This window comes from Nycticebus coucang, chromosome 2, assembly GCF_027406575.1.
Source record: "Nycticebus coucang isolate mNycCou1 chromosome 2, mNycCou1.pri, whole genome shotgun sequence".
Classification (NCBI taxonomy): Eukaryota; Metazoa; Chordata; class Mammalia; order Primates; family Lorisidae; genus Nycticebus; species Nycticebus coucang.
This window is the reverse complement of record NC_069781.1, coordinates 9201748-9229692: the sequence shown is the minus strand read 5'-3', so window position 1 is coordinate 9229692 and position 27945 is coordinate 9201748. Positions and strand designations below refer to the sequence as shown.

At 51.5% G+C, this 27945-nt stretch overlaps 2 protein-coding genes across 6 annotated transcripts; one reads left to right on the top strand and one right to left on the bottom strand.

The window, feature by feature from the left end:
- The first annotated feature begins 849 nt into the window (after window positions 1-849).
- Window positions 850-4128, top strand: BBLN (bublin coiled coil protein). The gene is made up of 2 exons (XM_053561594.1): window positions 850-1049; window positions 3776-4128. The coding sequence occupies exons 1-2, from the start codon at window positions 971-973 to the stop codon at window positions 3946-3948; spliced, it is 252 nt and encodes an 83-aa protein (XP_053417569.1). The 5' UTR covers window positions 850-970; the 3' UTR covers window positions 3949-4128.
- Window positions 4129-4326: 198 nt separating this feature from the next.
- CIZ1 (CDKN1A interacting zinc finger protein 1) lies at window positions 4327-27416 on the bottom strand. 5 transcript variants are annotated; one of them, XM_053561059.1, is made up of 18 exons: window positions 27285-27416; window positions 26461-26614; window positions 26118-26233; window positions 24476-24547; window positions 22435-22664; window positions 17376-17469; window positions 17090-17192; window positions 16236-16581; window positions 15944-16151; window positions 15610-15731; window positions 14804-14986; window positions 13923-14047; window positions 8811-8898; window positions 8219-8332; window positions 7883-8041; window positions 6323-6392; window positions 6000-6121; window positions 4327-5656 (listed from the first exon to the last, which is right to left on the bottom strand). In XM_053561059.1, exons 2-18 carry the CDS (start codon window positions 26607-26609, stop codon window positions 5444-5446), a joined length of 2514 nt encoding a protein of 837 aa, XP_053417034.1. In that variant the 5' UTR covers window positions 26610-26614; window positions 27285-27416; the 3' UTR covers window positions 4327-5443. The 5 variants fall into 5 exon arrangements, with proteins under 5 accessions (XP_053417034.1, XP_053417043.1, XP_053417016.1 ...); XM_053561068.1 differs by having other exon boundaries at window positions 17376-17454; XM_053561041.1 differs by having other exon boundaries at window positions 15944-16581.
- Between the last annotated feature and the right edge of the window lie 529 nt (window positions 27417-27945).

Below are 27945 nucleotides of genomic sequence, written 5' to 3'. Positions count from 1 at the left end.
AGCCAAGACAGAGCTGGCTGGTGACTGTGGGCAGCACCGTCTCCTAGTTGATGCATGAAGAGGGAAATGATGGCAACCTGGCAGGTCCTGGATGGACAGCCAGCTGTATTGTGTCCCACAGACCTTCACCCTCTGCTGCAGGGGCCATATGAGGGAGTGGTAAATCTTTTCACTGGGAAGAACATGACTCACAATCTGAGCTAGCAATAGAGAACAGCCAGGCTGGAGGAGCCTCGACTCCTCTTCCTCCCCGGTCCTGATTAAGGGGCTGTCGCTAAAATGGACTGTTCCATTTCTCTTATCCAGAGCTGGAACCCGGCCTGATTACCACGCATAGGATGTAGCCATTGAGCCCTAAGGGAGGCGCTAAAGCCTAGGAAGGCTGAAACAGGGGGTAAGGGTGGTGGGTCCGTCTCACTCTCTGGAGAGGCGAGCAGGAGGAGGTAGGCACTTAGTGACGGAATCCCAGGAGGGGCTGCGAAGGAGAATTCCCCGAAGCCACAGAAAGCCTTGGAAACGGAGACAGAAGAGGCTGGATGGGCAGAGTGGGGTGGTCTGCTCCCCACTCCCGCCCTCCACCTGGCCGCCCAACCGCCCGCTCGCTAGCCTGACCCAGCGCGCTAGCCTCACAGCCTGCACTGTACCGCGGAGCAGCCCGGGACGGTCCCACCCAGCGCCGGCGGCAGGAGCCGGACTCAACCGCAAGACAGATGTGGGCGGGGCTCCAGCGGCGGGAGGCGGGGTCTTGCGACTGGGCGGGATTATGCCTGTGGATTGTGGGCGTGGCGTATCAGAGCTCGGGGCGGAGTTCGGGGCGGAGCTCAGGGTGGAGCCCGGACTGGCCAACAGAGATTCCACCCTTCCGGCCCGTGGTTCGTCCGCCGCCTCCACCTTCCGCCCGGCGCCGGCTTTCGGCGCGACGGTCGCCGGGTTCCATCGTCGCACGGCCCTTGCAGTGCTGGAACCTGCAATGTCGGGCCCCAACGGGGACCTGGGCATGCCGGTGGAGGCAAAAGCGGAAGGAGAGGAGGACGGCTTCGGGGAAGCAGGTGACCCAAGGGGCTGTTGAAGCGACCTTTGCTTTTCTAGGGTTGACTTCCCAGGAAGGGGAATTGGGGCAGGTCTGGGGGCTTGGAAGGGGCCGAAGACTCCTCTCCGAGCCGCCTCTCCGGAATCTGAGTTGCAGGTGCTGTCTCTCGGATGCAAAGCGAGCATCTGCGAGCGGGTTCCTGGACACTTGTGAGTCAGGAGCTGTGGGGAGCCAGCCCAGTTTTATATATAGGGGAACTGAAAGCAGCTTCAGGGACACCCGCTCATTTGGGATTTGCTCCAGCCACTTCAACCCCTAGGCTGACCCCGTGGGCGCGCGCTCTGCTGAGTCAGCATCCCCAGCCACCTGAGTTTGCATGTATGGCCTCACAGCCTTGCCCAGTGTGACTGGCTTAGAAAGAAGCCTCTTGCATGCTTAAGAGTGCAGGGTTAGAGTGTGGAGAAAGAACCCTCAGCTCCCTTCTCACCTTCCCCAAACTCAGTTTGCCCAGCTATAAAATAAAATGATTAGTGCCTCCTGCATTAGAATGTGTCAGGATTAAATGAAAAAAATACCAGTGTTCAGTAAGCGATTATTGTCTCTTTGGTGTAGTAAAGATTGGTGTATTAATACTAACTTAGAGGGCAGGTTATGTGGGGTATGTATGGAGCATGCTTTTTGTTTTGGGTAAAAGCTTTATTGAGCCGTAATTCACATTCAGTTTACCCATTTAAACTGTACAGTTCAGTAGCTTTTACGAGACCGACGCCTTACCACTTGGCAACCGCGCCAGTTCAGTAGCTTTTTATACATTCACAGAGTTGAGCATCCATCACAATAGTTTTAGAGCATTGTCATCACTCCGGTCTGCTTTTAATAAAGAGGTAAAGGACCTCCCACCGGAGGTAGTCATGGGCTGGTAGGTTGGGACTGGGCAATGCTGGTGAACAGTGTCCAGAGTGTGGTCACTGCTGGTAGCCATGGTAGAAGCATCAGGAAAGGCCTTCCAGGAGGTGACATTGAGTGGCTGTTGGCAGACAGTGGGGAGGAGGGGTGTCCCAGGCTGAAGCAAAGGCTTAGAACTGGGAAGTAGTACCCTTGACATAGATAATGCCTGGCCAGGAATGATGTAGCTGGCCTCCCCCATCTCTTCTCCCAGCTTGTGTCCCATCACACAGAATATGAAATATTGATAATAATCACCATCTATAAAGTACTTGCTGTAGCCAGACCCTGTGTCTGAGCTCTTGATATATTTGAATACTCACAACAACCCAGTTCTTAACTCCCTTTTCTAGAAAGGTGCAATAACTTGCTGGGACAGAGAACTCACATGCCCTTATCCTAGAATCTGAGTTTTGGCTCTGTGACCAGCCAGCTAGAAGGCCCTGAGCAGGCTCCTTCCTTCTTCAGCCTCGGATTCCCCAGCTATACCACAAACAGGGTGGACTTTAAGATCCAGCAGATTCTCCAAGTCTCTCTCCTCTGTGGGAAGGCCATCTCTGGGCCAGAATGCAGGCACATTTGCACTCACATCCCAGACACACTCCTTGGCTGTGTCTGGCCTCTGCCACCTACTTCCGTTTGGTCCCAAGCTGGCAGCCAAGTATATCTGAGTCAAGAGCTGGCTCACAACCGGGTCCTGCAGTGGGCAGAGGCCCAGACCTTGGGTCCTAAGGGACATTGTGTTGTTGAGAGAGGCAGGTCAGGAGTGGCTATGGAGGAGGGAATAATGGTTTCCAGCGGAGGCCAAGGAAGACTTCTTGGAGGAGGCATTTTGAACTGGTCCTTGAAGGGTTGTGATAGAGAAATTCTGGGTGGCAGGGATAGTTGAGCAATGACAGGGATGCTGGAAAGTCAGAGGCTTCAATCACTCCCTCCCTCATTCATTCAGCAAATGTTTATTGTATGACAATGAGGGCACCAGCAAGACAGCGGCAAGCACAAGACCATTCACTTCTCACAAAGCTGTATAGTCCAGTGGGGAACACAGACCGGCACACAAACCACAGCAGGCAATCCTGAGGGGAGGCAGGTGAGGAGGACTAGGGGATCAGAATAGAGGTATGATCAGGTCTGGGGCAATAGGAGGGCTCCCGTGGTAAGATCCTTACTGAGGCTTGAAGGATGAGTGGGACTCATCCAGGAGAGGAGGAAGGAAGACAGGAGCGCCCCATCGCATCCCAGGCAGAGGCAACAGCATGTTCAAAGGGCCTAAGGCAGGCAAAGCAGGTGTGAGAGGAAAGGAAAAGGCAAAGAGGTGGGGCATGGGAGAGTCTGCTGCAGCCTTATCTTAAGGGCAAAGGGTGCCATAGAAGGGCTGGAGAGGGCGGCGCCTGTGGCTCAAGGAGTAGGGCGCCGGTCCCATATGCCTGAGGTGGTGGGTTCAAACCCAGCCCCGGCCAAAAAAAAAAAAAAAAAAAAAAGAAGGGCTGGAGAATAGAGCCTGTCTGGGGATAGAGGTTTGATTGCTCAACTCAGGAATGTGGCCTCTAAGCAGCTACTGAAGTGCAATAGGCTGACTACCCTGTGACCTCCCTAACCCTAGAAAAAGGATGGTGTACTAGGTATTATTTATTTAAAGTCATTCCTCTTTTGGTAACTACCCATTTTCCACATGGTGACACTGAGGCTCAGAAAGGAGTAGGGACCTGTCCAAAGCCCTGTTGGAGGACAGTAGAGGGGGTTGTCTGGGAGCCTTGAGGAGACACGGGACCTTGGCTCTGTCTTTCCCCTTCCTCCCAGAATATGCCGCCATCAACTCCATGTTGGACCAGATCAACTCCTGTCTGGACCACCTGGAGGAGAAGAACGACCACCTCCATGCCCGCCTCCAGGAGCTGCTGGAGTCCAACCGGCAGACACGCCTTGAGTTCCAGCAGCAGCTCGGGGAGGCCCCCAGTGATGCCAGCCCCTAGGCTCCAGGAGCCCCCAACCAGGCCTCAACCCTGAGTATCTGGACCAGCCTCTGGCATAGGCACTCACCCCCTGGCTTAGATACCTTCTCAAATGCCGCCTGCCTTGGGCAGCCTCCACCAACTGGCATCCCCTCTTGAGGCCAGGCGTGGGCCTGTCTGCCCAATTTCTGGGCACTCCCTGAAGTGCCCAAGCCTGCAGTGTTCACATTAAATGGGTCTCCCACACCACTGTGCCTTTTTCCTCTGTATTCCAGGATGAGGACCCCAGTGACTGCTGGAGGTAAGCAGGATAGTCAGGTTTTCAGGCACTGATAACACACCTGCATCCCAGAGAATAGGTGGTGGGACTGAGGTTCTTTGCCACTTTGTATTTCTACATCGAGAAAGGTGCAAGTAAGGTCAGGGCCTCTTTTCTTGCATCGAGAAGGTGCAAGTAAGGTCAGGGCCTCTTCCCTACGTGGTGCATTTCTGGCCAGCACCTCTTCCCAGCCCAGCAGGCCAGCAGCCCAGCTGAGATGGTCAGACATGCTGTGTGACCTTGTAGGATTCTCTCAAGACAGGGTTTCTAGGGCCTTTCACCAAGATGTGCTGTGCAACCTTGGCATTACTTTTCCACTCTTGGCCTGTCTCTCCAGCTGGCCAATAGCAGGGCTGATCTGGTTGTCTGTCTCACTGAAGAAATAGCAGAACTAAAGAGCCTACTCAGCCTGGGTCCATTCACCGGTGATTCATCTTAGGGTCTCCTGACCTGGGGGGGCAGGCCCTAGCTGGTGAGCCGACAAATCAGAGCCAGAGAGCCTGAGTGGCGAGGACCCACGCTCCTGTACTTCAGCTTCCATGGGGCGCAGCTGGAGAGAGAGGCCTTTGACAAGGCTCCGGCCTAGGGTCAAACTGGCCACTTACCAGCTACATGGCCTGCAGCATGTCACCTGACCTGGCTAGTTCTCAGTTTCTTCATATGTCAATAAAGTTGCATACCAGTGGGGGAAGGTCAGGGACAGACCCCACCAGTGATTTGTTCTAATCGGTTCGGTTGTCCCACTTGACGAGATACGTGAAAACTTGCTTTGGTGGGGTCAGTTCCTGACACTCCCCGCTTTGGTGTGTGACTGAAGGACAACAAGATTGCCAACTAGGTCATTGTGATCAGGTCATTGTGGTCATTAAATAAGATCCCACTTGAAGATGCCTCCTGGCCCTGATATATTAAGAGGGAAACTCAGGTTCAAAGAGGCAAATATCTTGTGATCCAGAATCCCTGGTCCCAGGAAGCCTGTCTTCAGCCTCTGGTTCTGCCACCACACTGCCCAGAAAGGCTGAGAGTGACTGACATGTCCCCCTTCCCCTTCCTTATCCATCCAGACAGCACTGCTAGTGCGGACTGCACAGCCAAACTACCTTCTTTTATTGGATTTTCAGTAAAAACATGAACCATATCAAAGTTTCCATGCAGATCCTAAAGATCATTAGCAGACTGCTCTGGGAGCCCCCTTGTTCAGGTTTTGAGGCGGCTTGAACGCCGGGGTGGGGGCTGGGAGGGTCGGGCCATCACCTTGCTGGAAGTTTTGGCTGTGTCCTGGGTGCTGGGCGGGACAGGTGGGCGGCCGCCAGAGGTGAACAGTGCAGTCAAGGCATTCCGGGCGTTGATGGCACACCGGCGGCTCACAGGCCGGGTTGTAAGGCTGGGGTTCTTGGCTGCCTTGTATTTCTAGACACAAAGGGTATAGGTGAGATCAGAGCTTGTTCCCTACATGGTGCATTCCTGGGCCAGCAGCTGCTTCTGCAGCTAAGACAGCAGCTGCAGCTGTGTGACCCTGTGTGATATACTTAGCCTCTCTGGGCTAGGGCTCTGGAGCTAAGAGCCTGCCCCTCAGCACCCTCTCCCTGGAACAATAAAGGAAAGAGGTCAGCTTCACGCCAACCTCCCTGTTGATGGGGTCAGATACCTGGGGGCTGAGGCCAGGCACAAGATGGAGGGGCTTCTGACATCCCCATAAGCCCAGATTCCGATTCCCCAACCAGACGAGGGTGGGGCAGGACATACAGCTCACCTGCAGGTTCTCAAAGTGGGTCAAGGACTTGCAGTGGGACAGCTGTGCCCCTGAGTTGCTGTGGTAGAACTTGTGGCAGACACGGCAGACGTAGCCCATCACGGGCACCAGGAAGTCCACACCTGCAGGACAGCTGGGTCTGTGCTCAGGCCCCAGTACCAGCCAGATGGCCCACCCTCTTTAGAGGCCCTTTTTCTCCCCTACCCTCTTGGTGGGAGCAGAAGAGATGGGGACCAAGGGGTAGGCTGCTTGGCCAGAATGCCAGAGATCTGGGGGGGGTCACTGCAGCCGGAACCTGCAGCCAACTCAGAGCTGGGCCTTACCGTATGCAGTGTTGGGGCTGTAAGTCTCTGAGCCCTTCCACTCCTCTGTGGCTGTATCTCTGGATCTCATCTGGAAACAGGTAAGTGGGGGCTTCAGACCTGGTTTCCCCCAGATGCAAGTCCGGGGCCTGGAGCCACCCATGCTCTTGGACACAGTATCCCCTTGATTTCTAGGAGGTTGTGGGTGGCACTCTCTTTGCCTTTGCACATCAACACTTTCAAAGCTCTGCTCAATCAGCCCCCTCTGGGAAGCTCTCCTACTCCCACAGAGACCATATTCCATGCAGATTCCAACACATCATGTGTCATCTCACTGAATGCTCACGAACAACCCTCTAGGATTACTCCATACATAAGAGAAAACTGAAGCCCAAGGACATTAACTCACTTCCTCAGGGTCACAAAGCTGGTTTGCGGAACAGCCAGGTAGTGGACTCTGGTGAGCCCAATCTAGAGCTGTCAGCCATGAGCACCCAGCCAGCTCCCTGAGTTCCACCTGATGCTGCAGTGGCCTCAGAGCTGTAGGGTTGGGTTTCAAGTGATCAAGGAGCCTGCATCTCACCTGCTGGATTGAACCCCTTCCAGAGGAGGCCATCTAACTCTGGCAATGTCAGCCCTCCCATGCCCAGCAGTGCCCTCCACCACTTTCCAGGCAAACAAATGTAGCTTCTAAGATGATAACCACTCCCGTTTGCTGACCCCTTCCTAGGACTGGGCCCTGGAGTTTGGCCTTTGCTTATAGTCTACAGTGAGACTGTTTGTTCTGATCCAGAGTTTCCTCTGAGGCTCAAAAAGGCCAAATGGTTTGCCTGACATCATGCCATCACAGAGTCCCAAGACTGGGCACACTAATGTCACACTATGGCCACCCTTGCAGCCCTTCATACACAGCCCATGAGCAGCCCTGCTAGCCACTGTGTACTGTAACTGGGGCAACCTCTGTGAAGCCAAAGGCCAGGCCTTGGGGTCCTCACATGTCCCTGTGCCCACCCCCAGGACCTGGCCCAGAACAGCCAGAACAGGTGCTCTGGAAACATTTGTTAAACTGCAGAGTCCCAGCCACTCCAGTTCCTCGCTCGTGGGAGGGAGTACAGCTGCAGTGTTGAGAGTGTGGGCTCTGCAGTCTCACTTCCTGCCATCCAATCTGGTGAGATTCTGCAGGACAGTGCTGGGTACACACGCCTGGCATGCAAATGCTCAAAAAAATGTCGGCCGACATCACCATCACCAGCAGAAGCAGCAGCAGCATCTGAGTTTCGCACCCTGTGCCTTTACTGATGCTGTTCCTTGTGGCCTGAGATGCCCCTTCCCTTGCTCCACCAAGGTCAAACTTGCAGCCAGGCTTCGCAGCCCTCGCATATTTTAACTGCCATTCTATGATGTATAGTCATCATGATGCTTAATTACATAGTTGTAGAAGATAGTTCAGGTTAATAAAGTATGGCATGCATCAGTGCCTTCAATGCCAGCACAGTGCCTGGACCCTGAGAGGTGGGGTGAGGTCCCTGCTGGGCTGGGAGTCCAGCCCCAAGCCTGCCTCCCACACATACTCCCCAGCACCTGCTTGCAGAATTCCTCCTCAGCCTCAATCTCTTCTTCATCATCATCATCGTCGTCGCCATCCTCCTCTTCTTTATCACCCTCAAAGCAACCCACAGCATCCACCGTGATGAAATGGTCGTCATCTTGGCTGGCTATCTCCTTCTCCAGAGTCTTCAGCTGCCCAGGGAATGAACAAGGTGGGCAGGGCATGATGCCCTGAGCCCACCATACCCCTGAGGGGCCCAATCCCTCTAGCTATAAATCTGGACTGGGATAAACCTCAACTTTCGGTGTGGCCTTGGCCAAGCCTCTTTATCTCTGTAGGCCCATGTCCCCTCAGGGAGCTGGAATTACCTCCTTGGCTTTGTCCTTGTGTCCCTGGGACTTCACGTGTTCCACAAACTTGCGAGGAGTCTTGAAGTAGCGGTTGCAAACGGTGCAGAAGGGTCGCAAGGATTGTTTGGCAATCTGGGGAAAGGAGGACAGGCCAAGTGGGTTGGCAGGTGGTGTCCCCAGGTGTAAGCAGCAAGGCAGTGCCCAGCAAGACCTCGCCACCCTCTGTAGGCCCAGTATGTCTTTGCCAAGCCAGGCTGTGCTCTGCCTCTGTATTGGAACATGGAAAGACACAGCTCTACTCTGCATGGGTGGCTATGAGATGGGATGGCAGATGGCAACAGAGAGACAGGACATTCACAGAGCAAAGATAGGAAAGGGAAGTCCCCACAGAACCCCCATGAGCTCCATAGCTGAGTGGAGGGGACAGACGGGGAACCTGAAGCCCAAAGAAGAAACACGTCCGATGTGTCCAGAAACCACATTGTGAGTTACAGTCATCCAGAGACAAAGACCAACATTTACTTTCTGCTCCCAGCTGACCTCTCCTTCCCAAGCCCATGGCTTGGAGCTGACACGAGCAGGTGCCTCTGCAGCATGCCAGCCTTCCTACCTTGTGGTCCTGTGTCCTGCGGTGTTGGATCAGGTCCCCCACATAGTAGACCTGGCAGGTGTTGCACCAGCGCTTTGATGGAGGCTCTCTGAATGACAACAATCAAAAAAAGGGTAATGTGGGCAGCGCCCGTAGCTAGTGGGTAGGGCACCAGCCACATACCCCCAGCCTGGCGGGTTTAAACCCTGCCTGGGCCAGCTAAGCAACAAAGACAACTGCAATGAAAAAATAGCCAGGCATTGTGGTGGGTGACTATAGTCCCAGCTACTTGGGAGGCTGAGGCAAGAGAATCACTTAAGCCCAAGAGTTGGAGGTTGCTGTGAGCTGTGATGCCACGGCACTCTTCCCAGGGTGACATAGTGAGACTCTGTCTCAAAGAAAAAAGCAAATAAGTACAACGTGACACTATGTTCTGGTTGGAGAGACAGCAGCTTTCCCTAATTGCACCATAAATGTAATCCAATTCCAAATGTAATTCCAACAGGATCTTTTTTGAAATAAAATGGTTCTGAGGTTCATCTGAATGTCTACTTAAGCAAAAAAACCAAGGGGGAAACTTCTGGGAGAGGGAATGAGATTTAGAAGCATTTCAGATACCAGCCATTAAAGCTACAATAGTTAATTTATGGGGGCAAGACATGATTGCAAGAGGGACTTTACCTAACAATCGTAATCAGTGTAACTGGCTTATTGTACCCTCAATGAATCCCCAACAATAAAAAAAAAAAGCTACAATAGTTAAAACTGTGTAGTGTGATGTACACCCCAACAGTGACACCCTGACTGTATAGTGATGAGAAAGAATAGAAAGTTCTAAACAGGCTCAAACACTGATTTTTTAAAAATACAGCTTCTGGCTTAGCGCCTGTGGCTCAAGCAGCTAAGGCGCCAGCCACATATACCTGAGCTGGCAGGTTCGAATCCAGCCCAGGTCCACCAAACAACAATGATGGCTGCAACCAAAAAATAGCCAGGCGTTGTGGTGGGCACCTGTAGTCCCAGCTACTTGGGAGGCAGAGCCAGGAGAATCGCTTGAGCCCAGGAGTTGGAGGTTGCTGTGAGCTGTGATGCCACCGTACTCTACCCAGGGTGACAGCTTGAGGCTCTGTCTCAAAAAAAAACAAAAATAGCTTCTGATAAGTTGGATTGAAAAACATAGACTAGGCCAGGTGCAGTGGCTCATGCCTGTAATCCTAGCACTCTGGGAGGCAGAGGTGGGAGAATAGTTGGAGCTCAGGAGTTTAAGACCAGCTTGGGCAAGAGTGAGACCCCATCTCTACTAAAAGTAGGAAAAGTTAGCCAGGTGGCCCCTATAGTCCCAGCTACTCGGGAGGTTGAGACAGGAGAATCCCTTGAGCCCAGGAGTTTGAGGTTGCTGTTAGCTAGGCTGACACTCTAACCCAGCTGACAAAGTGAGACTATCTCAAAAAAAAAAAAAAAAAAGCACAGATTATACAATAAGCCATTCTCAAAAAAAAAAAAAAAGCACAGATTATACAATAAGCCATGTCAAGACAATCTGCTATCCACTTAGAGAAGGAAAGCCTTTTGCTCCTACTTTCTACCTACTTCAAAACAAGTTCTACCTACTATAAGAGAGTCAGGTGTAAAAATCAAAACCAGACCAGCACAATGGCTTGTGCCTGTAATCTCTGGAGCTTTGGGAGGCTGAGGTGGGGCCCATAAGTTCAAGACCAGTCTGAAGGACATAGCAAGACATGACTCCTAAAAAAAAATTAACTGGGGGTGGCACCTGTGGCTCAAAGGAGTAGGGCGCTGGCCCCATATGCCGGAGGTGGTGGGTTCAAACCCAGCCCCGGCCAAAACAAAAAAAACAAAAAAAATTAACTGGGCGTAGTGGTGCCCAGCTATTCAAGAGGCTGAGGCAGAAGGATCATTTGGAAAAAACATCAAAACCATATACAAAAAAGGGGAGGGCCACTACTTATATAATCTTGGATCAGAGAAGATCTTTCTACATGTTACAGCAAAGCCAAAAATCATAGGCTGGGTGTGGTGGCTCACACCTATAATCCTAACACTGTGGGAGGCGGAGGCAGATGGATTGCCTGAGCCAGAGCGAGACCTTGTCACTAAAAAATAGCCAGGCATTGTGGTGGGCGCCTGTAGTCCCAGCTAGCTACCTGGGAGACTGAGGCAAGAGAATTGCTTGAGCCCAGTAGTTTGAGGTTGCTGTGAGCTATGACGGCATGGCACTCTACCGGGGGTGATAAAGTAAGACTCTGTCTCAAAAAAAAAGCCCCATATGCCGAGGGTGGTGGGTTCAAACCCAGCCCCGGCCAAACTGCAACAAAAAAATAGCCGGGCGTTGTGGTGGGCGCCTGTAGTCCCAGCTGCTTGGGAGGCTGAGGCAAGAGAATCGCGTAAGCCCAAGAGGTTGCTGTGAGCTGTGTGACGCCACGGCACTCCACCCGAGGGTGGTACAGTGAGACTCTGTCTCTACAAAAAAAAAAGCCAGAAATCATAAAGGAAAATTAAAACTTCTACGTGCTGCAAAGTCTCACAAAACCCCTATAAGAACCCTGGTGTACAGGGCTGTTCAAAGACACGGAAAACGTCCACATACATCACGTACTATGTATGATTCTTGTTTTTATTTTTAGAGATTGTATAAACACAGAAAGGATCATGGGATGAGGTAGGTAAAAATGTAAGTATTATTTATTTCTGGGCAAATGGAATTACAGACAATTTTTATCTTCTTGTGTGTCTGTATTCTTATATATTTTTTTATTTTATTTTATTTTTTTTTATTAAATCATAGCTGTGTACATTGATATGATCATGGGGCATCATTCACTAGCTTTACAGACCATTTACCAAGTTTCACATATACCCTTGTAAGATGCACCCCTGTATTCTTATATTTTCAAAATGTTATATAATGAACAAACTGTTGTCATAATCAGAAAAAAGAAAACTTTTTTTTTTTTAATAAAAAAGAGCACATCAACCACATAGTGGGGTTACAGTACCAGGTTTAAGGGTTTAGGAACAATTATTGGCCTCAGAAAAATCTTTTTTCTTTTTTTATGACAGAGTGTCACTCAGGCACTCAGAACACCCCATCCTGGCCATGGGATGGTTCTGAAGTGGCTCTGATTATTACTGGTCTGTTCCAGAGGCATCATAATGCTGACGTAACTGAGGATATATGGCTTTGAAAACTCTTATTTACCCTTCAGTACAGATGCCCTGCTTTTCTCTGGGCTTTCACTGACCCTCCCTCCATTCCTGAACCTGTTCCCAACCCAGTGAGCGCCCTCCGGGATCCAGAGTACCACTGCCATCCCATTTCCCAGAATGAAGTGGGTGGACCTGATCTCTCCTCTACCCTACTGGATCCCATCCTGGAACCTCCAGGGCCCAGCTAGGGGTCAGCTCAGAGTTTCTGACTGTGCTGGATGATGGAGGGACAGGCAGCCTATTGGAAAGGCCGTCATGTTCTCATGGCTTCCAAGGCAGGGGGCCAAGTCATTGAACAGGAGACAATGGATGAATCTCCTCCACCTGAAGCTAGTTAGCAGCCTGTGCTGTGCCCTATTAGTTTTCCTCTGTGTCATGATACCTATTAGCATACAGTCAAGCTCACTCTGCACGCACAGCTGTGAACCCATTTCACCCTGAGGTTGCCTCGCGTTGCTGCACTATATACATTTCCTGCAAGTGTCCGAGCAAACAGGCCTTGACTGATCTAACCAGTTCCCTAATTTTAAACTTTTTAGATCACTTACAATTAGATTTTTTTCATCGTAAATTAACTGCAAAGAACATCATTGTGAGTCACCTTTTTCCTGTGTTTATGATTATTTCACCTAAGCATAAAACCACATAAGGAAGCTCTTCTCAAAGTCAGAACCAGCTAGCAGTACCACAGGCTGCCGTAGGAAAGGAGCTCTCTGTTACACAAGGCATGCAAGAGGAGGTCAACCAAGAGCCTTTCCTGTCCCTTCATCAGGGAGCTTCAGACTGTGACCTCTATGAACTCAGGACAGAGTCCCTGACCAACAACTCAAGGGACTGTTTGATTCAGCCTCCATAGAGTTTGTTTTGTTTTGATTCTGAACTAGCTGTTAGCATTTTGAAATCTTAGATTTCACATACAAATCTGGATTTCTGGATTCTCCTAAAAAACTAGAACAGGAGTTAAGAGGCAGCTGTCCTGTGAGACAGAGATCACATCCCCAGGGTGTTGTTCTGTTCTGAGGACATTGCCCAGACCTGGCCCTGTAGGCATCTGTGACTGCCCACAGGGTCCTGAAAGCTCCTCCAGCTTCCCAGCAGGCCTTCTCACCTCAAGAGCTAGTCCCAGACTCCGGGAGGGCTGAAGTTCTGATCTGCCAAGCTCCCATGGCAATGGGATGGGGAGATGCAAGGAAGCCCTACCCCCTGGCCAAAGGATGAACTACCCTCACCATGGTGCCCCCCTGGGGGGCAGGGGTCTGTGATAGAAATACCCCCTCCCACAATGATGACTGCTTCTGCCTGGATGGAGCCTTAAGAAGCTGTCATAGGGCAGCGCCTGTGGCTCAGTCAGTAAGGCGCTGGCCCCATATACCGAGGGTGGCGGGTTCAAACCCGGCCCCAGCTGAATTGCAACCAAAAAAATAGCTGGGCGCTGTGGCAGGCGCCTGTAGTCCCAGCTACTCGGGAGGCTGAGGCAAGAGAATTGCTTAAGCCCAGGAGTTGGAGGTTGCTGTGAGCTGTGTGATGACACGGCACTCTACCAAGGGCCATAAAGTATGAGACTCTGTCTCTACAAAAAAAAAAAAAAAAAAAAGAAGCTGTCACAAATTCCTGGACCAAGCCATTTTACAGATGGGGAAAACTGAGGCTCAAGGTCACACATCGAACAGTGTAAAGAGGCCTGGGCAGAAAGGGTAATGCCTAACCCAAAGGCAGACCTTACAGATGAAAGATCCAAGCCTGGGGTGGCGCCTGTGGCTCAAGGAGCAGGGCGCCGGTCCCATATGCCAGAGGTGGTGGGTTCAAACCCAGCCCTGGCCAAAAAAAAAAACCAAAAAAACAGATCCTAGCCTGATCCATGAGTCTGCCCACCTCCAGCACAGAACTTCCACGACCCCTACTTACTCCGCCTCTTTCTCCAGGACATCCCGGGGCACAGGCAGCAGGGACAACAGGCAGGCCTGGCTCATGTGCTGGAGCTCCCCTATCCGCCGCTGGTGCTGAGCCTCTGATAGGTGGTCCTGGAACTCCTGCAGTGGGAGGGAGATGCCAGCCCTAGGTTCACCACTAGGAGACATTTCCCTCCAAAAGGCCCACACAGACTAGAGTAGGCAGAGGTAACAGCAGCAAATACCAGGCAAATACCAGTAATAATATAAGCACAATGCTAGGATTATTCTGCTGTGCCCACTTCAGGCCAGGCCTAAGCTCACCCCTCCACTCAATGAGGTAAATTATTATTATTTTTTTTTTTTTTGAGACAGAGCCTCAAGCTGTCACCCTGGGTAGAGTGCTGTAGTATCGTAGTTCACAGCAACCTCCAACTCCTGGGCTCAAGCGATTCTCCTGCCTCTTGCCTCCCAAGTAGCTGGGACTACAGGCGCCTGCCACAATGCCCAGCTAATTTTTTGGTTGCAGCCGTCATTGTTTGGCAGGCCTGGGCTGGATTCGAACCTGCCAGGTGTATGTGGCTGGTGCCTTAGCTGTTTGAGCCACAGGCACCAAGCCCCAATGAGGTAAATTCTAAATGTTTCTTTATCTGACACAAAAAGAAACTGAGGCACAGGGGGTGGAATTCAGAGGCCCACATAGCTGGTCAGGGCCAATTTGAACCAGGTCTGCCTGATTCTAACAACCTGTCTTCTTGACTGTTCAGCAAATGTCTCCGGTGCAAACATACAGCTGCTTAGGGAAGGGCTCAAGTGCCCAGTGAGGCCCCCGAGGCAGCTGGGGGAAGGGTGGGTGGGCATCCCCAGCTCCCCCGCCCCAGCCTGGCTTCACAGTACCTGATGGCTACTGCAGTTGGCCTTGCAGATGTAGCAGAAGAACTGGAGGGTCTGCTTAGAGGGTGTGCTGGCAGCTGTGGGGCTGGTGGAGGTGGTGTCGCCGGGGCGAGGTATGGTGCTAAAGGCCCGACTGTCACTGCTCTGCAGGATGGTAACCTTCAGGGAGCCGCCGGCACCCCATACCTGCACCAGAAGCAGAAGTAGAGATTCCACCAGCCCCAGCCTTAAATATCTGTGAGCATTGCCTCATGGGACCTTCCTGACAGGGAAACTGAGCTCTGAGCAGTCAGGTGACTGCCCCAGCTCACATGGCTAGAATGCTCTACAGTCAGAATGGGAACCCAGGTCCACCTAACTCTGAAGTCCACCTTACCCCACCCCTCACATGATAGATGGGGAAACTGGGACCCAAAGAAGGGAATGGGCTGGCCCATGGTCACACTATAGGGCAGAGCTGCGCCCCAAGTGGCTTCCTCTGTGTGTGTTCTCCACTAGAGCACTTTTGCCATGTGACAGGTCTGGGGCTTTAGTGCGGGGATAGGCGGGCAGGAAGGGGCTCTTGTCACCTGAAGTACCCCCGGTCTCTAAAGCAGGCACATGAAGGTAGCACCAAGCAAGAGAGGCCCACACGGACTGAGCACCTACAACCCAGTTGGGGCTGCCCATGTGCCCCTGGTGGAGGGCTGCTATACCGTCTCACAGGTGGAGAAACACCAGGGGACCCAGAGGTGACTGGGAGCAGCAAGGGGCCATCCCGCTGCTGGGCTTTGTGGCCCTCATATTGCCACATCAGCACCTCTACCCACCCCCAGCATCTCTCTTGCTCTTTTTTCACATTCTCCCACATCCAGGCCTCTGGCTGCCTCCTCCTGGCTCTCTTCCACGTGGACCTGAGCACCCACTGGCTCTGGCGAGGCCTCCTCTGTGCCTGAAATGAAGATGTGTTCTATTTCCCAAAGTGTGCCTCCCACTCTGGGCCCAAGGGACCCGGGACCTCAAAGCCTCTGGCATGGATGGCCTTGGACCTGGTTCTTCAGTCCCAGGCTGCCCTGAGTCAGGGCTGGACAAAGTCAAGGGAAGAACAAAGGGCCCAGGCAGAGATGGCAGACCAGCCATGAGAAGGAGCCAGTGCTCTCTTACCTCCTCCAGATTCTACTGTATCCGGTGGTGGCTCTGGTGCTGTGCTGTGAACCAGAGCTGGTGCTTGCTCTGGAGCCAACACTGGCACCTGCGGCTGGGTCTCAGGCTGCCCATGAGCCTGCTCTGATGGCTGCACTGGCACTTGCGCTGAAGGATGCTCTGGGGGCTGCTCCTGTGGCTGGACCCTTGCCTGTGCTTGTGTATGTACCTGTGGATAAGTCTGCGTCTGGGCCTGCTTCTGCAGCTGTGGCTGCACCTGTTCTGGGGGTTGTGAATGTGCCTGTGGCAGCACCTGAGGCTGCGTCTGCTTCTGGGGTTCAATCTCCTTCTGCAGCGGTGGCAGTGGCACCTGCGGCTCCTGCAGCACTAAGTGTTCTGGAGAGGTCTGCGTTTGTGCCTGCTTCTGCAGCCTTGGCTGCACCTGGGTGTCCACAGGTGGCATCCATGGCTGAGTTTGTGGTTGCACCTGGGCCTGGATCTGCAAAACCCGTGGCTGGAATCGTGGCAGCACTCGGGCTTCCAGGGGCTCAGGCAGCAGCTCCGGTGTCTGTGTCTGCTTCGGTACTGTCATCCGGGCCTGTGGCTGGACCTTTGCCTGTGGCTGCCCTGGGTGACCCTTTTCTAATGGCTCCTCTGAGCTACGGAAGGAGCAAAAGAAAATCAAAGCCATGTCTTCCAAGAAGCCCCAGGGGCTTCCAAGAAAGTCTAAGACCCAGTTTCTAATACTAACTCTACCACTTATAAGCTGAGGGATTTGGGCAAACTCCTTTTAGCTCTCTGGGCCTCAGTTTCACCTAAATAAATAGGGGAAGATTGTTCTCACCTTCCCAACTTGCTAACATGTGTCTGATTAGTCCTGTAAACCCACCCACCCTCTATGATCTGATGAACATCTTTACCCCACTCAGCTGAGCACCCAGCCTAGCCTCTAGGTGGCACAGTCCCAAAGAAGATACCAGAATCTGGCCTGAAGCCTGCCCATGGAAGGTGCAGGAATAAGTCTGACCTTCCTCCAAAGCCAGAAGTCAAGGCCCCTTCCTTACTCCAGTTTTCCACTGAAGGGATACCACTCTGTCACCCCACCCCTGCCTTTGCAGAAATGAGAGTACAGGACCCAGGGCTAGGGGAAGATGTTCAGCATGTTACCTCTTCATCCTCTTGGCTGGCGGCTCAGACATCTCACGAGGCTCAGGTGCTGGAGTGGATTTCTCCTTAGTGATGTCATCAGGGCAGGGGAGTGAATCTTGGTCTGGGTGCAGGCAGGAGGGCGAAGGGACACAGATGTGTAGAGCATGTCTGAGCCCCAGGAGACAAGGCCTAGACTCAACCCATCTCCCAAATCAAGAACCTTTCATCCCATATCAGCCTTCAGCACCTGCCAACCCTGCCCCCCAGCCACATCCCTCTGAAGGGCGAGCAGCCCCCTCCTCACCTTCTGGTGTGCTCACTCGGGACTCTGTGCCTTCCTCAGACCCCTCTGGGGGGTCTGGTTTGTCTTCCACAGGCATCGTCTGAGAAGAGGAATCCTGCGTCCTTTCAGAAACCATTTTTGACACCTGCCACCCATCCCTGTAAATACCCACTTGCCCAAGAGCAACTACAACAATCTCCCAGGGGATGAAAGAGTCCAGGGACCTCTGGTGGGCCCTGCCCCTGGACTGTCAAGCAGATAACTGTAAAACCTTCCAGAATCAGCCAGGTGCATGCCTGTAATCCTACCAACCTAGCACTCTGGGAGGCCAAGGCAGGTAGAATGCCTGAGCTCAGGAGTTCAAGACCAGCTTGAACAAGAGTGAAACCCTATCTCTACTAAAAAATATATATATATATATGTAGGCCAGGCACAGTGGCTCACGCCTGTAATCCTAGCACTCTGGGTGGTCAAGGTGGGTGGATTGCTTGAGCTCAGGCGTTCAAGACCAGCCTGAGCAAAAGTGAGACCCAGTTTCTAAAAAAAATAGCTGGGCATTGTGGTGGGCGCTTATAGTCCCAGGTACTTAGGAGGCTGAGGCAAGAGGATCACTTGAGCCCAAGAGTTTGAGGTTGCTGTGAGCTATGATGCTATAGCACTCTACCCAGGGAGAAAGAGTGAGACTCTGTTTAAAAAAAAAAAAAAAGAAAAGAAAAAAAACCTCCAGAACTGGGGGGCGCCTGTGGCTCAGTAGGTAAGGCGCCGGCCCCATATACCAAGGGTGGCGGGTTCAAACCCAGCCCCGGCCGAACTGCAACCAAAAAATAGCCGAGCGTTGTGGCGGGCGCCTGTAGTCCCAGCTACTCGGGAGGCCGAGGCAAGAGAATCGCTTAAGCCCAGGAGTTGGAGGTTGCTGTGAGCTGTGTGATGCCATGGCACTCTACCGAGGGCCATAAAGTGAGACTCTGTCTCTACAAAAGAAAAAAAAAACAACCTCCAGAACTGTGTCTAGGGGGTTCCATCTAGCTGCTTGCTAAAGAAGCCCAGGTTTGGGGTACACTAGCCTTCTCTTGGCTCATGGTACTTCCTCCTGACTTCCCACCCATGGTTCACAAAGCAGCCAGAAGGAAATTTGTAAAGTACTAACTTGATCATGCCTCTTATTTCTTCCAGGCTTAAAGCCCTCCCATGGCTTCCTACAGCCCTGGAGTACTCTTCACCCAAGTCGGAAAACAGCCTCCCCATGCTCCGCATCTGCCACCCCCCAGTCTCAGCCATCCCCACTTTCCCTGGGCCCTCTCTTATCCACACTGGCTTCTCTCTGGTTCAGCACCAGACCTTTCCCTGCCCACAGATTTTCACTCAAAGGCACTTCTTGCAGGAAGCCCTCTTGCCCCCAGACTAGAACAGGTCCCTAGAAGGCTATTGGTTTCCTTTTTGTGGCTTTTTTCAGTCTTAATCAAATGGTTGGAGCATTATTTGCATTAATATCATTCAACTCTTGAGCTCTACCCAACCCAAGACTTCAGGGAGAGCCAGACCAGATGCCCCACCTACACCACTAAGTGCCCTGCAGGTGCTTACAGATGTCTGCTCAATGAACACAGGGCTCTGGCCAGTTCTAGGGCACCCCAGGAATCCCCTAGAAGTTCCCAGGAGCCTGTAGCCTCGCTCTCTCCTGCTAAGTCTGAGGAACTGGGTCTGAGTAGGAAGTGGTGATCTGTACAGCATATCAGGACTCTGTGCCCTTCAGAAGCACTGGCCTATCAATTAAGAGGCCTGGGCTACAGGTCTGCCTTGACAGCTGTGCAGTCAGAGGCAACTGCCACCTCACCCCAATCTCGGAGCCTCCGTTTCCCACATGGAAGACAGAGGCAGGGTAGGTTGGACACTAGACAAGACCTGTGTTATGACAGGTCCGAATGGAAGGTGGGATGCTGGGCCATTTTCTGGAGGGACATGCCTCACCTCCAGATGTGGGCTGCCCCAAAGCAGCCAGGAAAGGTTGTGTTGCCCCTGTCCCAGAAGGCACTCAGGAGCGGGGTGTGAATGAGTAACTTTGGAGACTTTCAGGGACAGGACAGTCTGGAGAGGAAGGGATTCCCTCTGCAGATATTTCTGTTTATGTCAGGGAAAAGTTAAATACCTCTCCTCAGACAACCAAAAAGCTACAGATTGGAGCCTTTAGATGGTAACAGTGTATAGTTTAGGATTTTAGAACATTGTTCTACCCTGGTTACATTTCTTCTACTTCTGTGTGCAGCAATTTAGACAGTTTTGAAAATTTCTAGTTATGATATAATGTTTCCTTTTAAAATAAAAGTAACTGAAAAGAAGCTAGTTCATTTAAAGTAGTCATGTGTAAATACTGACACAGGGCCAGTGTGAATTATGAGGTAAGTATAAAAATATACACAGGATTTTGAAGATTTAGTGGTTTTAGGTTTTTGTTTTTGTTTGTTTTTTGAAACAGAGTCTTACTTTGTCAACACTTGGTAGACCATCATGGTGTCACAGCTCACAGCAACCTCAAATTCTTAGGCTCAATCGATCTTCTTGCCTCAGCCTCCCAAGTAGCTGGGACTACAGGCACCCACCACTGGCTAGTTTTTCTATTTTTGGTAGAGATGGGGTCTTGCTCTTGCTCAGGCTGGTCTCAAACTCTTGAGCTCAAGCAATCTAGCTGCCTTGGCCTCCCAGAGTGTTAGGATTACAGGAGTGAGCCACCATATTCTGCTATTTTTTGTTTGTTTGTTTAAAGGAATATCAGATGGGCAATGTAGCTTTTGCCTGTAATTCTAGCACACTGGGAGGCTGAGGTGAGAGGACTGCTTAAGGCCAAGAGTTTAAAACCAGCCTGAGCCAAGAATAAGACTGTTTCTACAAAAAGTAGAAAAATTACCTGGCCATTGTGGTGGGTGCCTATGTCCCAGCTACTCCAGAGGCTGAGGCAGGTAGATCTCTGGAGTCCAGGACTTTGAGGTTACAATGAGCCATGATGACACCACTGCCAGGCAACAAAGTGAGACCCTGTCTAAAAACAACAACAATAATATATATATATATTTTTTTTTTTTTTTTGAGACAGAGTCTCAAGCTGTCACCCTGGGTAGAATGCGAGGGCATCACAGCTCACAGCATCCTCCAACTCCTGGGCTCAAGCGATTCTCTTGCTTCCGCTTCCCAAGTAGCTGGGACTACAGGTGCCCGCCACAACGCCAGGCTATTTTTTCTTTCTTTTGGTTGCAGCCGTCATTATTGTTTGGCGGGCCGTGTTGGATTCTTAGATTCCAACCTGCCAGCTCAGGTGTATGTGGCTGGTGCCTTAGCCTCTTGAGTCATAGGCGCTGAGCCAATAAAATAAAAAAATTTTTTTTTTTTTTTTTTTTTAAGACAGAGCCTCACACTGTTGCCCTGGGTAGAGTGCTGTGGCATCACAGCTCACAGCAACCTCCAACTCCTGGGCTCAAGTGATTTCTTGCCTCCGCCTTCCAAGTAGCTGGGACTACAGGCACCCGCCACAATGCCCGGCTATTTTTTGGTTGCAACTGTCATTGTTGTTTGGCGGGCTCAGGCTGGATTTGAACCCACCAGCTCAGGTGTATGTGGCTGGTGCCTTAGCCGCTTGAGCCACAGGTGCTGAGCCAAAATAAAAAATTTTTAAAGAATATAAAATATCAGCTCGGCACCTGTAGCTCAAGCGGCTAAGGCACCAGCCACATACACCAGAACTGGTGGGTTCGAATCCAGCCTGGGCCTGCCAAACAACAATGACAACTACAACCAAAAAATAGCCGGGCATTGTGGCAGGTGCCTGTAGTCCCAGCTACTTGGGAGGTGGAGGCAAAAGAATCCCCTAAGCCCAGGAGTTGGAGGTTGCTATGAGCTGTGATGCCATGCTACTCTACCCAGGGCGACAGCTTGAGGCTCTGTCTCAAAAAAAAAAAAAAAATCTTTGGGAAGAATATAAAATATCTTATTTTTTATATTGATAATTTTTTTTTTTTTTAGTTATTTGGTTTATGTATTGATTTATTTATTTTGCAGTTTTGGCCGGGGCTGGGTTTGAACCCACCACCTCCAGCATATGGGGTCAGCACCCTACTCCTTTGAGCCACAGGTACTGCCCTGATAACTTTTTTTGTAAGAGACACCCCTTGCTCAGATTGGAGTGCAGCAGTGAGGATAAGAGTGGACCACCACTCCTGGCTAATTTTTTATTTTTATTTTTATAGAGAAAAGGTTTTCCTATGCTGCTCAGTCTGGTCTTGAACTCCTGGCCTCAAGCAATTCTTCCACCCTCACCTCCCAAAATACTGAGATTACAGGTATGAGCTACTGTGCCTGGCCTATAATTCTTTTCATATATTGGGTTAAATAAAACATATTAGTAAGATAATTTCAATCATTGTTTTTTCCTTTATCCATGTGTTTACTAAAAGATTTATTTTATTTTATTATTATTTTTTGTTTGTTTGTTTTACTTGCAGAGTCTCACTTTGTTGCCCTGGTAAAGCGCCATGGTGTCATAGCTCACAGCAACCTCAAACTCTTGGGCTCAAGTGATCCTCTTACATCAGCCTCCCAACTAGCTGGGACTATAAGTGCCTGCTACAACACCCAGCTAGTTTTCAGAGATGGGGTCTCGCTCTTGGTTAGGCTGGTCTTGAACTTGTGAGCTCAAGCAAATCCACCTGCTTGGATCTTCCAGAGTGCTAGGATTACAGGCATGAGCCACCATGCCTGGTCTACTAAAAGATTTTAAATTACATCTATGAATACATATGTTCACATTTTATTTCCACTGGGCAGCACCAATTTTAAGAGAAATATTAAGTAAATAATAGTACTGGTGGCACCTGGGCATGGCAAGTCATACCAGTGGTACAAAAATCTATGAATTCTAGGAAATGCTACTACATCAGTTCACTTCCCTTTTACAGATGAGGAAACTGAGAGACAAAAAAGTGTGACTTGCCCAAAGGCCCAGGATGAACCTGAATGGGTGAAGCTGGGCCTGAGGCCAGGTGTCCCCTCTCCCACTCCCATCCACGCCTGTTCCTGCCCAGCTATCACTTACCTTGCGATTGGGGGCAGTTGAAGAAGGGGTCCGGGCCTGTTTCTGGGGGGTCCGCCCTGAGAGGTTGAGCTGAGGAGGGTTAATGGGGACCCCAATAGGAGGGGGACCCAGCAGGGACTGGCGAGTGGCTTGGGGAAAGAACTGCTGCAAATTTGGAGTGGCCAGCTGAGGGGGTGTAAGGCTGGGGGTGGTCAGGCTCGGAGTTGCCATGTTGTAGCCTCGGAAGTTACCTGCAGGCAAGAAGAAAGAAGAAGAGGGATCACGCTGTGGTCAGGTGGCAGAGACCAGGGTCAGGGGTCAGTCTTCCTGAGCATCAAGGGAGTATCACAGATAATTCAAGAGACCCTTCCCACCCAAGGGTAGCCAGAGGGGAGAGCTGAAGCTCACTGTGGACATGGTGGCAAGGGAGGCTGAAAGTCTTTCCTGCTGCAGCTGGACGTGGAAGGGTGCTGCCTTTTCCTTCAGATACCTCACAGTCAGCAGCTGAGTGGCCTTGTACCCCTTAGATGTGCTTTATGGCATACTTTAGGGTACGCGACAGACCCAGTACAGGGCCTGCAAGGAGAACCAGCCAGATGGCTGGTCCCTAGACAGGGACCCCTAACACATGTATGATACATTGTATCCCCACCAGCCACCCTTCATCAGAGGCTGATGATGAAGCAGGCACTGTGCCAAGCACCGTCCATATACCCATAGGCCGCCCCTGTCACTTGGCTCAGCAGTTATCAGGGTAGGTTTTATTTACACTGATGACAAAAGAGATGCAAAGTAGAGGAGTAGCTTGCTCCCAGTCCCCATGAGGGGCACTGCCATCCATCCACTGGCTCCAGCCAAGATTCTGGGGGGAAGCTTCTGATTCTTCCTTCTCATTACTCTACCCATATCCAAGCAACCCCCAAAACCTATCAGCTCTGATCCTATACCTCTTCCCTGGCTCCCCCTCTCCATTCCCACGCCTACCCACCTCCTTCTAAACCCACTTCATCTCTTGCCTGAAGTCCAGCCACAGTTTTCACACAGGATGACAGCAAACAGTGATCTTTCTAAAATCATACTCCAACCTACTCCTTCCCCTGCCCAAACTCCTCCACAGTCCCCTGCTCCTCAGGAACAAAGCACATTCCTCACTGCGCCAGGTTTGGTCCTGCCCACCAACCCAGCCACCTTTCTTGCCATTCTCCCCATACAAGTCCCCCCTATGTGACAGTCATAGGTCCCTGTGTGGTCCTTCAAACAACCTGCCTCAGAGCCTCTGCATATGCCGAGCCTGCTGCCTGGGAGTCCCACCATCTTTCAGACCTCCCTTCAGGAGTCTTTACCCCAGGAGGCTTCTCAGACTCCCCTGGTGTTCCTGCAGGCCCCAGATTCCCTGTCCCAGGGAAGCTTCATCATTTCCTTGTCTGCTTCCTCCTGTACCACATCTGACTCAGCTCCACACCTCATGGGAGGCCCAGAGCTTGGGAAGTGTTTGAGGCATAAAAGACAGAACTCTTGTCCTAATGCTGAACCAGGAAGCACAGGGCTTAAAGGCATGGGTCAGCTGTGCTGTGAGAGCTGGGTTCAAGTCCCAGCTTTGGGGATAAGCTTTGTGACCTTGAGCAAGCAGTTCTCTCTTCTTAGCATCAATTCCCCCAGCTGTAAATGGAGATAATAATAGTGCTTGCCTCACAATATTCTATGAGGATTCAGTGAGATGTATAAATGTCTCTGGTCCGCAGTAAATGTTCAATTAACACTAACTTGAAATAAATGCATACACACGTTTGTGTAGAGAGAGAGCCAATCGGCTCTTAAAAACAATAAGACAAAAAGATGAAACACCCTAAAAGAAAAAGGAACACAGGACATGGACAAGTCACAAAAAGAAATGCAAATGTTTAACAGACAAATAGGAAACGTTCAATTGCTCTAGCATGTCAAGAAATGCAAATGAAAACATTAATGACATAGCTTCTTTTTGCCAACCAACTTAGTAAATTATATGTATATATACATTTATATATATATATATATATATATTTAAAAAAACATATAATACCCAATGTTGCTGTGGGCATGGTGAGACCGGCACTGTCATACGTGGCTGGTGGCATTGCAAACTGGTCCAGTCCTTTAGGAAAGCAATTTAGCAATATTTATCAAGAGCCATAAAACACCCATCCCCCCAATTCAGGAAATAGTCTCAGATATCATATTCATACCAGTGTTATTTAAAATAGCAAAAAAAAAAAAAAAAAGCAAAGAAAACAGCTGACCAACTGAGATTCATACAAGCAAGGAAAACCCCTCCAGTAGAATATTAAACAGCTATTAAAAATAATCTTGACAGCAATTGTCAAATCATATGGTAAATTATCATGCCATTCTTGTTGGTGAAAAAGAAACAAAATACAGCCTCTCACTTATATTGATTACAGCAATCATGTACAAATCCCAAGTCAATGGCTAGAAAATAATGGGAGGAAATACACCAAAATACCAACTGGTTATTTTCTCCAGGAGTGAGTGAGTCTACTGATGAAGTTCGGTTTTTCTATCCCCTTTGTAAAAACAATTTTTTCTCACTTTGAAGAGTGTGACTTTTTTTTTGGCCGGGGCTGGGTTTGAACCCGCCACCTCCGGCATATGGGACCAGCCACAGGCACCTCCCAAGAGTGTGACTTTTAAAATGGGAAAGAAAGGGTGGCGCCTGTGGCTCAGTGAGTAGGGTGCCGGCCCCATATGCCGAGGGTGGCGGGTTCAAACCCAGCCCCGGCCAAACTGCAACAACAAAAAAAAATAGCCGGGCGTTGTGGCGGGCGCCTGTAGTCCCAGCTACTCCGGAGGCTGAGGCAAGAGAATCGCTTAAGCCCAGGAGTTGGAGGTTGCTGTGAGCTGTGTGAGGCCACGGCACTCTACCAAGGGCCATAAAGTGAGACTCTGTCTCTACAAAAAAAAAAAAAAAGAAAATGAAAAAGGGGAAGATATGTACATACATATATGATGGGAGTTCCTTTGTATGTGGGTTTCTCTCCCACCCAACCACCTCTCATACATAAGTCAGTTCTCAGGACCATTCATACCCATGTGACCCTGGTAGGGCTGAAGAGCAATAACCATCCAATCAACACCTATTTGCTATGTGACCTTGGGCATGTGCCCCCTCTCTGGGTCTCAGTTTCTTCATCTATAAAATAGGATTATGGGCTATCTCCTTTTAGGATCATCAGTAGCATCTTGGAAGGAAGAACTGAGATGGCTCTCTTTGTGGGGAAACTGGGGCAAGGCCATAGGCTTAATGCACAGGGCTAAAGACCACCTCAGAGATCTGGGTGGTCAAAAGGTCTAGGCCTTAGTCCAGTTTAGTCACTACTGATGCTGTGTGACCCAGGGCAAATGCTTTCCCTTCTCAGCTTCTTCATTTGTCAAATGGCATCTAAACTGAATGTGAGTGAAGTATGCTGAGTAATGCCCAAGGAGCCAGTACCAGGCCAAGGGCACCCCTCTGTGATTGAACAGCCCTGCATTTACCTCAGCAGCTTAGGACAGTTTACCTCCTGGAGCTTTGGTGTCCTCAGCTATAAATAGGGTGCTAAGAGTAGCTCCCTCTCAGGGTCACTGTGTGGATTTAGTGAGATGTATGCAATGGGGCTACTGAGACACTTCCATTAAAGCAGATGGAGAAGGGCCCGTAGCCATACCTTGCAACTGCTGCAAAAGCAAAGCTCTCTGTAGCACAGAGCTGTTGAGGAGGGAGGCCGAGTTGCTGCCTTGGAGACTCAGAAGCTGCTGCTGTGGCTGCTGCTGAGGGAGCCCCCTGTGTGTTTGGAGGGGTATCAGAAGGTTACTGGGAAAGTTGGATCTTCTTGTCCTTGAGATCTCTCACCTCCATTCTCGGCCCCCCTCTGGGGTACAACTGATGTTTTCCAGGACAAAGAAAAGGGATGCCCCTAGCAGAATGGACTGGGACTAGGGATTCCAGGACGTGGGACTGAGAGGCAGAGCTGGAGCCATTGATCCCCAGGAGGGGGGCGGGGAACTCACCGGCTGACGACCACGGGCAACGCAGCCTGAGGTGAGGACTGCTGGAGAAGCTGCTGGAGCTGCAGCAACTGCTGCTGCTGTAATTGCTGCTGCTGGAGCTGCTGCTGCTGCAACTGCTGGAGCTGCTGCTGCTGCTGCTGGTTGAACATGGTGGCTGGAGGCAGGAAGGGGAGTAAGGCCCGGTCCCTACCACAGGCCAGTCCTTTCCCCTCCCATCAGCCGCCATGCGCTGCAACCCACGGCCTGCTGAGCTTCACGGCTACACTCTCAGGCCTGACAAAAGGGTACCATATTTGCACTGCCATCCTTCCAGTCCACCTCCCTCCGATCCTGCCAGAAGCAGGAGTCAACCACCCTCCCGGCAATCTCCCCTGCGTCCTGCCAAAAGTCCCCTCTCAAAGCCTCAGCCTCGCCTCTATCCCTCCAACTGCGGCGGCTCCATCCTTCCAACCCATATAAACCTCCCGGCCCCACCCTCAGCCTTCCTCTGCGCCCATCACTTCCCGATGCGGTACCGCCAACCTACACCCGCTTTTTGTTAGAGGCCCTCTCCCTCCTGCCTCTATTGTGAAAATAACATCAGCACTCCACCTCCAACCTTTCACTTTTGTCGTTGCGGAACAGCAGCCCTTCGCCCTACTCCCAGCCTCCCGCGCCCCACTCCACCAGCCCCCTCCTCCGCGGAGATCGCCACCTCTGTTCTTCGAATCCCATGACCCCAGCGCGCGCGAAGCCCGCAGCCTCCATTCCAGTTGCCGCTGACCCCGTTGTCCTCCCCCGGCCCCGGCCCCGGCCCCGGCCCTGGCCCGGGCCAAGGCCCGCACCTCGCTTCCCCGAGCGGCCTCTGCGGCTGACACCGCGCAGCCGCCTCTCCGCACCCCTTCAGCACCCGCGTTGTCCCCGCCACAAGCCCAGGCTCAAGGGCTCCCCGCTGCACCGCTGGGGCGAGTCACTCGGAAGGCCAGTCTGTGGGCGGGGCCGGGACGGGGCAGCGCCCCCTGGGGGACCGGAGGACTAGGAGCCGCGAGACGCGCCGCGAGCCGCGGCCCAGCGCACCGGTCACGCCTCCCGCTGACCTGGGGCCCGAACGGTTGCGGGAGCGGCTCGGAGGTGCCAGGGGGTCCTGGACAGCACAGATCCTCTGCCTCGCGTCCTCTGCATTGGGAAGGGGCGTCTCTGAGCCCAGGGTCCGTCTCTAGCCCAGAGGGGTCCGAGTCAGGCGGGGGCACCGCGTGGGACTTCCAGAAGGGCCTGTCCTCAACCGACCTCCCCGCGGCCACTTTGTCCCGCGATCCTGGGGCAGCTCGCGAGGCCAGGATGGGAGGGGGCGTACATTCCTCCATTCCAGATGGAGCTTGACAAGAGGGCGGTCAAGGTCTCATTGCCCCGCAGGAGCTTGCCCTATAAGGGGGTGAGTGGATCCACTTGAAAGTACTTTTTCCGGCTCGGCGCCTGTAGCACAGTGGTGCCAGCCACATATACCGA